This window comes from Rhinolophus sinicus, linkage group LG02 (genome assembly GCF_036562045.2).
Source record: "Rhinolophus sinicus isolate RSC01 linkage group LG02, ASM3656204v1, whole genome shotgun sequence".
Lineage (NCBI taxonomy): Eukaryota > Metazoa > Chordata > Mammalia > Chiroptera > Rhinolophidae > Rhinolophus > Rhinolophus sinicus.
The window spans coordinates 170,596,413-170,608,893 of NC_133752.1; the positions used below are offsets into that span (position 1 = coordinate 170,596,413).

Genomic DNA, 12,481 nt, shown 5'->3' on the forward strand with positions numbered 1-12,481 from the left:
TGTAACTATATAAATTATGAACAAATATTTATGAGTTCTTAATTTGAACCATAGGCACCTTCATATACATATCCCATTAAATCTCATGATAAACCAGCATTTAATAGGTCAAAGGTCTCAAACATAAGTGCCATTTAAATTCATGTTTCCTAATTCTAAGACCATTGCTTATTATTATTATTATTATTATTATTATTATTACTGTTATTATTATTATTATTATTCCACTCACCAGTTATACACAGTGGTAGATTACCGAAGTTAAATTACCAGTATTAATTCAGAATCCTTACTTCCAATAAGGCTCTGAAGTTAATGAAAAGATTCTTTGTCACCACCATGAGCAGTTACTCCTTAGACTCCCCCACACCCCTCACATTCGGGCTTCCCTTTCCAAGGACCACCCTGTTTAAGGAGACAGATGGTGCTGACACTGCCGATGTGCAGTGTTTGACATGGATAATCACAGCACAGGCCACGAGGCAGATCTGCACAAGGAAATCTCACTCAGCTGGTCAAACTAAAAATTTAATAAAGGAAAAAAGAAACGTATTTTTCTTATCTAGCTCATAAACAGTGCAACACAAGAGGGGTTTCTGATTCAAGATATGACATTCTTGAGTTTATCACCTAAAGAAATCAAGAAATATCACAGTACCAGCTATAAAAAAATCTCCACGTCTTCCAGAACTGTGAAAGGCGAAGGCTTCGTGTACTCAGAGTGTTTTCTCAAAACTGTATTTCCCTCACGTTGCATAGGAGCGGATTTATCTATTTAAAAGTTAACCTTAATTACCAAAACTTTAGAATCAGTGATATCATTGTGATTTATCCATATGTCATAATTGGACATACTTCATTTTAGCCTTTTTCCGTTCAAAAATGTTTACATCATGGGTATTTCCTTTCTTTAGCATTAATTAAAATCTTGCAGTATGTGGCATTTAGTAGTTAGTGCTGACACACACAAGTATTAATCTGACTAAAATTAGCCTAATTAAGATTGTTATTAAGCCTTACACAAAGCAGAAGTGTACAACACAGTAGGTAGCAATTATCTTGGCTTTTAAATGACATTTAAATTGAAATGCAGATGAAGTACATTCAAATATATGCCAGACCTTCCTTTTTAAAATAAAAACGTGAAAATTTAAATTCTAACTCAAAGTTCTTTATGATATAGTTCCAGTCAAGGTATTGGTCCCTTTTTACATAACCAGTAATTTCTACTAGTTCTAATGATTGGCAGCGATACAAAGTTTCTTTTTTGGTTGGAACCAAAGTACTTCATAAATTAAAAACCGAGTCAGGGATCTAATTATTTCATTGAAAATAGGATTATTTTGGCAAAACTACTTTTTCTGCATTACAGTTTTAGAAGTGACAAATTTTTCCAAGAAATATCACAGTGTATATCCATTGCAAAATACCTGACAGGAGAAACTGTGTAAACACTAAAAGAAGTAACGTGTAAATATCTAGCCTGAATAACTCATTCATTCAGTTGTTCATTTGTTTAATAAAAGCAAATTAATATTCCCAGGTTCTATTTTTAAAGTTGACATCAACATTGGAATTAAATTTGAGGTGAAGTAGAACATCTATTGCACTATCTAAAGCAATAATTGAGGCTCCATTCTCAGAAATTAAAATACAAACTGAAGCTGAATCTCCTGAAATGAGTTACAGTAGTTTAAAGAGAAACAAAAGACAAAATATGGATAGCTCACTTCTAACAGAGGAACACACAACTAATCAGAGATACAATAAAAGTAAAACACAAAAGAAAACACTCCATTCTAATAGCACATGAGAAATATCTTCCGCAAAGTCAGCAGATACATGTGACAACAGTATCACAGCTGTCTGTAGGAGAGAGATTTATGGATACCAGTATGTTCTCACATGAGCAAATTTCCTGTTCTGGGAATTTGCCAAAATCATGGATCCCAGGGCTATTTCTCAAGTATGCAACAGAATTCCATACTTATGGTTGTGTTATGTATCAGAGACTCATACATCAGACCATCCATAAAAATCCATAGATTTCTCAATGAGTAAATTTTGCCAATAACTGAAGAATCATAACGTATCTATTTTTTAGAATGAGAGCTTGCTTCAGTATGAAATGGCAAGCGCAACCTTAATGTTTGAATAAATTCTGACTTTTATTTCATTGTGGTCTAATTTGGAAAATTATTACATAGTAAGATAAAAACTATAAAAGCTTCAAGAATTGTATGGACTTGTCTACAACCACACAGCCAATATTAAAACATATATTACTTATCTAAATATAATATCTCCTTTGGAATCACGTGCTTTATCTTGAAAATACAGGTCTGCTAGAGGTTTAAAATGTGTACATTCTGATAAACTGCACTCTGCTTTGGACAAGTTATGATCTCACAGAAGTTAAAAACAAAAATGGAGCAGATTAAATTTAGGTTGGAATCAAACTTTGTTTTGAATTTCAAAAAAGTCATTTTTCACTGGTACCAGAGTGCAGTAGCAAATAAAAAGCGAATGTAGTTACCTAGATTCTTCAGGTAAAATACGCATTGCCCTAAAATGTATGGATAAATGAGTTAAATATTTGGGCTTTGCTTGAAATTCTCCAGAGAACTGTCTTTCGTTGGATTTTTCCTAGATCAGTTCTCAGAGAGCTCTATGCTAGAGTAGTACTTCTCAAAGTTTAAAGTGCATAGGAATCTTCCAGGGATCTTATTTAAATGCAGATCGGATTCAGTCCTCCTAGGGTGGAGCCTGAGATTCTGCCAGGGCAGCAAGCTTCCATGTGGTAACCATGCTACGGGTCAGGGGCTACACTTCAAGAACAGAGGGAGAGGCCAACAGATTGTTTTCTCCCATTTCTTGCCTGTATACAAGCAGCTGTGGTCCAGGTAAAAGATGCCACAATTTCTCTTCAGATTACCCCCTTGTACCTCTCACTCAGCTCAAAATCAAATTAATTTTCTCCATGTCTACTGTGGGTCTTATTTATATTGTCACTACCATCTTCCCAATCACGGGACTCACGGTCAGCACTGACATCTGCTTCCTCAATCCTTGCTTCAGATGCTACGTTTTTATCAGTGGAATCCATTGCAGCTTGTGCTTCCACCCTCTATATTTTCTGGAAGTGGGTGCCCTGCTTGTAACTGAAGCCCCCATCGTATTTTACATGGATTAGGTTTTAACTTCCTAACTATCTTCCAACCTCCAACATCTCTCCCATTCTATCAACCAGCACATGGCCTTCAGAGTAATAATTTTAAATGACAATTCTAATCATTTCACTTGTATCTAATATCTTCAATGATTCCATTATCTTCAGAGTAATTTCAAAATTCCTTAAAAATATATGAAATGCCTCTTATGATCTGACCCCAATCTATCTTCTCTCCTGATTCCTAATAACTTGAGTTTCTCACCATTCTGAAAATTTGTCTGACACTTTGTCAACTGTATGCCTTTGCTCATGTGATTTGTGCTGCCTTCAGCTCTTCGTATTGAAACCCTTTTCCTTTGAAGCATAAAATGATTTCTCTCACCTCTCCAACTAGAAATAAGTTCCTCTTATATTCCCCAACAGAATATGAGCCTGCAATGACTGAGAACAGATATTTTTCATCTTATATCAGACAACTGCACCTAGCATACTGCCTTGCTTATAGCAGGAATAGAATAAATATTAAATTGAATTGACATATTAGTTCTCTTTCTGATGAGTCTATAATGTGACAAGTAATCTAGATAAATGCAATTATGTGTTGAGACTGATCTTAAAGATAGATAATAATGAAATTCATGTTTTTCATATGAGCTGTTTACAAAACCAAAGTCTCTACTTCCCTGTGAATTGGCCTTAATGGAACTTTAAAATAGTAATAACTACAGAATCCCTCAAATTTTCTAACTGTTATTCAGATTTCCTCCTTTTTCACGCCTTCCATTTCTTGGGGACTTGGTAAAGACCAAGCTTTATGGATACATTTAAATGCTGAGATATAATCAAAAAATATACCTACCAGTTTCTCTATCAACCAAAACAAACACTAAGCTATTTAAACATTAGATTGATTTTTCTGAGTTGAAAGATTTGCCTTATCTGAAATTTTATGCAAGTTGGCAAAATGTGACTATCTCTAAATTTCAAGTAAATTCCATCAAGCTCAAGTTTGCCTCTGCTCTAACGATGGGATTAAGTCTGGTAATGTGAATGCTAAATTGAGAAATGGACTGGTTGTGGTAGATATAAACTGTAACAAAACTAACAAAATCCCCACACATTTTCAATAAAAACTTCCTAGAAAATCCCTTAAAAGTAAAAGAAAGAGAAGAACTGGACCAGTATCTGAACAATGGCTTCCATTTATATTCTTCACTTAGCTAATTCACCTTTAATATTTTTTTTCCTAAACAAAAGTTTCTCGTCTTTAATGCTCTAATAGCTGCTTTACTTTTTCTGTAAAGATTAGAGAAATCTCAGACAACTGAAGACTGATAATGCTTAAGGGTTATTTCAAAACCACTTTAAAAATAATGATTAAAACCTTATGAAGAGAGAATTTTATTTTAAATTTCTCCCATATCATTTTTGATTCCTATACATCTAAAAAAGTTATCAAGAATGACATATCTGAGGATAAAAGTTCAAACGTATTGCTTTATCTTTAATACTAATTGCTACTAATTGCTACCAGGAACTGTTATAATAATACCAGTACATTATTTTATTTAAATCTCATAGCCACCCTACAAAGAAAGCATCATTAACTTTATGTTAGAGTTGAAGAAAGTGGTAATGAGGTTAAATAACTTGCCCGAGGCCATGTAACCAGTAAGTCAGGAAACATGGAGTCAATGCAGCCACAGCCTACCAGGGCCTAAGCACAGTTAGGGGACACCTGGATATCCTCAGGGCAAAAAATGTTGAAGAAACATCCCCTAGAGCCAATTGTAAGAAATACTATGGCCAATTACACTGATTTGGGCTTTTTCTTTAATTTTTTTCGTTTTTGCATTCTTTTCCTTCAGTTGTTGGAAATCTTTCTGCGGCATTGTCTGTAATGGTTGCTGGCTTCTTTGAAATACACAGGAAGCACTTTCCTCGAGTGGAACAGCCTCTTTCAGGCAAAGTTCTCATTGTTTCCTCCATGCCCTGTTTCCACCTCATTCTTCAATACATTTCACTTGGAGTGGCTGAAACACTGGTCAACTCAGCCTGTGAGTAACAACTGTATCATTTCATGTTAGAACATACTGAGTTTCTACACAGAACACCTTAAATGGGTGATGTGTTCTGTATTCACTCCCCGGAAATTTCCCACATTTCAGAACAAGCCTATTTATCACCCTCATTAACAAAAAACAAAAAAAAAAGTTTAATTTTTCTTCATTTCTCTACCACATACAGAACAATTATTAATTTTGAATGTAGATGGAATGAAAGATTTACTAACCTTGTTAAAGGCAGTGACCATTTGATCAGATACAAAAGGAGAAAAAAATTCTGCTAAAATTTAGAAGAAAACTCCAATGTATTCAGATGAAAACTCACCGCTTCTCTTCTACCTTCCCTCTTTTCACTCATAGATGAACTTGCATACATACTCCCTCCAAAGATGACATTTGTAATGTACTTTGAGAGTCTATGAACATGCAAATGAAATGAAAACTTGGGGCAATTTTCCAGATGACTCAGTGTCTTTAAATTAAATTACAATAAATTAAGTGTGATTACTAGTGTTTCATAAGACACGTTCAAAATAACTTTATTAAATATCAAGGGTTTTCTGGCTTGTCTAGATTGCCGATATTAATTAAACTGGTCAATTTAAAATTCATCAAAATATTTCAGTGACTTATTGCAATATGTAAAATGTGAAAGGGTGCTTTGAATTGTAAAACCAAGAATTACTCTTCTGGGAGGCAGTACAGCACAGTGGTTCATATCTGGTGTTATCTTCATGACATAATAGTTTTAATGTCAGACAGATCTAAGTTCAAACTCAGCTCTGCCACTGACTAGCTGTGTGATCTTAGCAAAACAATTCTGCCTTTCTGAGCCTTTCTCATCATCTATAAAATGGGGAAGGTTGTTGTAAGGACTAAATCAAATATTTTATGTAAAGGAAAAAGCAGAATGTCTAGTATATAGACAGCACAGCCCTCAAGAATTAGCAGCTGTAATGTGTGCTGTTGTATCATCATCATCATCATCATCATCATCATCATCATCATCTTCATCTTTCACATAAATTAATAGTGCCAAACTCTGACTCAGGACTCAAGCATAGCTCATTGCTCTTTCTACCAAACTTACCACAACTCAAACGCCAGGAGACATGGTAGTGTGAGAAGAATCATGACTTTCTCACATGAGTTATCCCAGATTCCCTCGTTTCTCTTATTTCTCATCCCTAATACAACAGCAAGTCTTAGTCTTTCCTCTGAAATATCATCTAAATCTGGCTGTCTCACTGTCTCCCTCGCTATTTGCCTAGTCTCTAGCCCAAATTCTATCAGAGCCTCCTAACTTGTCTTCCTCTTCCTCTCCTGCTCCATGAATTTATTCTTTTCAAAACAGCTACCATGCTCTTCCTAATAAATGAGTCCTATCACTTCCCTGCTTAGAATTCCACAGTAGGATTTTGGAGATAAATTTCTTAAATGGTGAATAAGACTACACATGATTTGGACCCCCTCTGTTACATGTTACATGTTATGTTACATGTTACGTGTTGTTACATGTTCAGGGCATGAAACAGTAAAATGTTTCTGTTACATGTTATGTGTCCTGTTACATGTTACATGTTCTGTTACTGTTACATGTTCAGGGCATGAAACAGTAAAATGTAGTACTACTCCAGCTACATTTTATAACATTCTTCCCTTTGACCACTTCACTAGAAATTTGAAAAGGATAAATGAATTGAGACAGTAACCCAGGGAAGACAAACAAGTGTCTCAGACCAGGGAAGTAGTAAAATAGGTAGTGAGAAATGCTCAAAGTTTGTTTATATTTTGAAGATAAAACCAACAGAGGGAGAGACAGAGGCAGAGAGAAAGAGAGAGAGAGAGAGAGAGAGAGAGAGAGAGAGAGAGAGGAGTTAATGATGACAATAAAGTTTATCACTTGAGCAACTGGAAGGATGAAGTTGCCATCTACAGCATGACAAAAAGCTACAGGTGGAGCATTGGGAGAAGATTATAAGCTTAGTTTTGGAAATTTTGAGAATGAGATGTCAAATAGAGATATTAAGTAAGGAATGGATATCCAAGTCTGTAATTTGGTATTCAAGTAGGGGATAAATGCACTTTTGAGAGTCATAAGCATATCAATGGTATGTAAAGCAATGGTACTAGTTGAGATCACCAAGAGAGTTAGGGTAGGTAGAGAGGCAGTGTAGACAAAGAAGCGGATTTAAGAACTGAGTCCTGTGGTACTCCATCATTATGACATTCCAGAGAGAGAAATTTGTAAAGAAGACAGAAAAGAAGTGACCACTGAGAAAAGAAGAAAACCAAGAGAGCAATATCTTAAAAGTCAAATGAAGAAAAGCTATCAAGGAAGAGAGCAATTAACTGTGTCAAACACTGCTGATAGATCAAACAAGATGAGGACTAAGAATTGACCATTGGATTAAGCAATTTGAAGGTTATTGGTGATTTTGACAAGAGCTTTTCCACGTGGGGTTTGGGGATGCACAAAAGCCTGATTAGAATAGGTTGAAGGGATTACGGGAAAAGAATTGGAGTCCATTTGAAGAATTCTGCAGCAAAGTGGAACAAAGAAATGGAACAGTAGCTGACAAAGGAATGGGGTTAAAAGTGTTGGGGGTGGGGGACATTGGAGGGTTAAGGAAGGAAAAGTAATGCCACAGTATAGTGGGCAAATTCAATAAAGAGGGGAAATTAATAGGATCAGGGAGAGGGGAAATACTGGAGGAGGAGAAGCTGAGATATAACTTACAAGTTGAGGATTTGACTTTAGATAGTTGCATGATAGTTCATCAGCGCTAACAGTTTGGATGGCAGAGTATGTGGGTGCAGAAGATCATGGGTGTGGAAATTCTTTTCTAGCTCATTCAATTTTTTCAGTGAAGTAGGATGCCAGCCCATGAGCTGTGAGTGAGGACGGGGAGGACATCTTGGCAGTTTAAGAAGTCTGGAGAGGTTTGAAATTTGTCTAAGACATGGGGGAGTGAATGAACTAGGGGGATATAGAATGTTGTCAGGTAGCATTAGGAGGTCACTTGAGGTTGGTGGGCAGGAATTTAAAATGAGTTGGCCAACATGGTTATGGGTTTTTCTTCCACTACATTAGGCTGTATGCATATAGGAGCAGAGATGGCAGGCAGTGAATTGTTTCGCCAGTCAAGTTCCAGAAAGCAAGAGATAGGCAAAGGAATGAGAGTATGAACAAATATGATTATAACAACTGACCATGAAATTTAACTTGGGTAAAAAGAATAGTGAGGATGGGAAGAGCACGGAAGAGGTGAAATAATGAAAGGAGCAATGGAGTGGAGGTCCTGGAGGAGTACAAGCATTTGCGTGGTTGCGTATTAGAGAGCAAGCTGGGAAGATGGAAGGTAGTAGTCAAAGGGGGATGCACAAAGATGAGATGATGGAGTGATTACAATTATCAGTCTAAAGCATGGGTTGGTAAACTTTTTCTGAAAAGTGTCAGACAGTAAATAATTAGGTTTTGAACACCAGTCTGTTACAACTACTCAACTCCATCTTTGTGGTGTATAAACAGTCATAGACATATAATGAATCGGTGTGACTGTGTTCCAATAAAACTTTATTTATAAATAGGTGTCGGGCTGAAACTTACCTGACCACAGTTTGTCAACCCCTGGTCTAGGGTACAGGGTTCAGAGTGTGACCATGGGTACGAATGGCTAAGGTAGAGTAGAGGACAGGACATTGGAGAAGAGGTCAAGGAAGTGAGAAACCAAGACTAGGCAGGATGGAAGGATGATCGATATGCATGTTAAAATTATCAAGAATCACGGCAGGAGTAGTACTAGAGGGTGTGACGATAAAAGAGGAGCTGATGACTGAATAATAGAGGAAAATGGCCTAGAAACTGGCAGATGACAGCACAAAAGAGAAGTATTAGGGCATATAATCGGATAACAGATTTGAATCAGGTGCTTTTTAGACATGAGAAAGGAATAATGAACTGAAAGTGATAATCAGATAAAGTTCCATTTTCTGGGACTGTGGTACTTCTCCTCCACATGTTCAAAATAACTGCTCACCAAGCACAATAAACACATTTGTACTGCTTAAGAGCAACTGGAGTAATAGAAATTTCCAGCAGTGAGTCCCCAGTACCCGGTGTCTCAGGAAGGTAGTTATGGCCCCACAGTTTGTAGATTATGAATATGCTGTGATGGGCATCTTTGCAAACACTAACCAGTCTCCACCTGGGGGCACATTTCAGCTCTCATTGGCAGGAAGAGCTGCTTTCACATACACTTTGAATATTTTTTTACTGTGTCTTCATAGTAAAATAAGAATTTTAGAGTAGTGGCAGACTTGTTGATAATATCTATACTATAATGTACTAAAAGGAGTATCATGAAGCCTAAAAAATCGAGTTGATGACTACTAAAGTCGAAAAAGATCAGAACATGCAAGAAGATGCATGAATATGGAGATCCGAAGACTTGAAAAGCTAAGTCCTATGAAAGGGAACTGGAGGCTTTCAAAACGACTAACATGACACCAAAGAGAGATTAACCAGCAGGCAGAGGCTGGCAAAATGTGTTCATGAATTATATACCGCACCAGAAGTTCTAGCAAGAGAAAAGCACAGGATTAATAATTAACTAGCTGAGTAATAATGGGCTCATACGTTCTGCCTTTTCTCTGTGAAAGAAATCGGTCTACTTAGTCTTTCTGCCCATTGTTTGTCTCCTCATATTTATAGAGAGGAAAGTTCATAAGCCAAATCCTTTTTATAACTGTGAATCATTTCTTCGCAAAACCTCTTCAGTGTTTCCCTCATACTCTCCTTTGGATCTTCCTGAAAAAACTTGCAGCTTGACTCCAGGCTCCTGCTGGTAATTTGCACTGCACAAGAAAGCCGGGGTACCCAGAGCCCCTTGTCACCAATATTTAAAGCCTGTCTCCACAGTTTTCTATTTATCACTATCATCATCTGCATCTCCAATAAATATTTGTGGTATTAAGTGCCTGTTTGCACTGCCCTTCGTATTATGCATATCTTTGCTCTCTGCCTTCCCAGAGTTTAAATTCCAGGAAACATGTAACAACGCCTTTTCCCACCCTCATCCCCAGCACTCAGCACATTTCCTACGATACACATAAGAACACCTTTCAATGTTTATTGGAGGATAAATAAAAACATGTGAAGGACACACAGAAAGCAAAGCAGAAAGGTTAAACACAGGAAGGAACGTACATATATTTACATTAGTAAGTTGGTTGAAAAGTGCTCGGCAGATACATTTACTGGGGTAAAGTATGATAGGCAAACTGGGGTGAAATTTTCCTGAAAGGGAAGGGAGGAGATAACATCTCTTTCTTCTTATAGAGAAGGAAATTAAAGGGTTAGTGTTTACAGTATGTCAGTTTTCTATCACCACTTTTCTTTTTTAAATGAGCTTTAATGTATATTTATGATCTCTCATTGTAGAAAAATATGCAAAGTACAAAAGAGTAAGGAGCAGAAAAATTAAAACCCAATAATTCAACCACTCAAAGCTAAAACTGTTTCTGTTATTTAATGTTTTCTTGCAACTTTTTACCATGCATATACAAAATAGAGAAATTAGTATCATAAACTCCTGTGTACCCGTGTTCCAGCTTCAACAATTTTCAACTCACAGCCAAACTTGTTTCATCTCTATCCTCATTTGCATACCCCATTCCTCCTTGCTATATAATTTTGAAGCAAATCCCAGATATCATATTATAATAAATATCGTAAATATTTTAGCAAGTATGCCTAAGATTGTCATGCATATTTTAATATAGTTATGTTACTATTGTATGTACAAAATCATATATACTTATTTTCATCTATTTCTGATATCAAAAAAATGTTTTAATTGAATTTTTCTTTTTTATTGATGTATAATTGATATATAACATATTTGTTTCAGGTATACAAACTACTGATTCAATATTTGTATACCCTGCAAAATGATCACAACAATAAGTCTATTTACCATCAGTCACTATACAAGGTTACAAATTTTGGTGGGGTTTTTTTTATGAGAACTTTTAAGATTTACTTTCTTGACAACTTTCAAATATGTACTACAAAATTACTGACTCTAGTCACCAAGCTGTATATTACATACCCATTACTTATTTATTTTATAACTGGAAGTTTGTACCTCTTGATAGCCTTCACCTGTTCCACCCAGCTCTCCAACACCCCCATTCCCCCCCCCCCCCCCCGCAAGCAACCAACATTCTGTTCTCTGTATCTATGAGCTTTGTTTTTTAGATTCCACATGTAGTGGAATCATACAGTATTTACCTTTCTCTGTTGCACTTATTTCACTTAGCTTAATACCCTCAAGGTTCATCTATGTTGAAACAAATGGCAACATTTCATTCTTTTTTATGGCATACACACACACACACACACACAAACACATTTTCTTCTTTATGCATTCATCCACTGATGGACACTTAAGTTGTTTCCATGTATATCTTTTTGAGTTAGTGTTTTCATTTCCTTCAGATTAAATACCCAGAAGTCGAATTGCTGGGTTATAAGGTAGTTCTATTTTTAATTTTTTGAGGAACATCCATACTGTTTTCCATGGTGATTGCACCAATTTACATTCCCACCAACAGTACACTAGAGTTCCCTTTTCTCCACATCCTTCCCAACACTTGTTATTTCTTATCTTTTTGATAATAGCTAATCTAATAGGTGTGAGGTAATATCACATTGTGGTTTTGATTTGCATTTCTCTGATGATTAGTGATGTTGAGCATGTTTTCATGTACCTGTTGGTCATTCATGTCTTCTTTAAAATGTCTAATCAGATCCTCTGCCCATTTTTTAACTGGATTGTTTGGGGTTTTTTGTTTTGTTTTGTTTTGTTTTTTGCTATTGAGGTGTATGAGTTCTTTATATGTTTTGGTACTTAACCCTTTATCAGATATATGATTTGCAAATATTTTCTCCCATTCAGTAGTCTACTTTTTCATTTTGTTAGTTTTCTTTGCTGTGCAGAAGCTTTTTAGTTTGATAAAATGACACTTGTTTATTTTTGCTTTTGCCGCCCTTGCTTTTAGAGTTAGATCACAAAATGATTGGCAAGACCAATTTTAATTGAAATTAAAAAAAAAATTCTCCCATGATTTTCTTTCAACCTCTTTCCACCATCATTACTATTACCCCGACAATGACTTGGGATGAAAAATGTAACTATTTTAGAGACCCAGTGCTTAAGCTATTGCCTCTAGGAACCCT

At 36.0% G+C, this 12,481-nt stretch overlaps 1 protein-coding gene across 1 annotated transcript in view; it reads left to right on the forward strand.

Moving 5' to 3' along the window:
- Positions 1–12,481, forward strand: part of SLC15A5 (solute carrier family 15 member 5) — a 69,884-nt gene that overhangs the window by 30,356 nt on the left and 27,047 nt on the right. Inside the window, 1 exon segment of the mRNA XM_019744690.2 lies at positions 5,041–5,229. Within this exon segment, the coding sequence (XP_019600249.2) occupies positions 5,041–5,229 (189 nt within the window).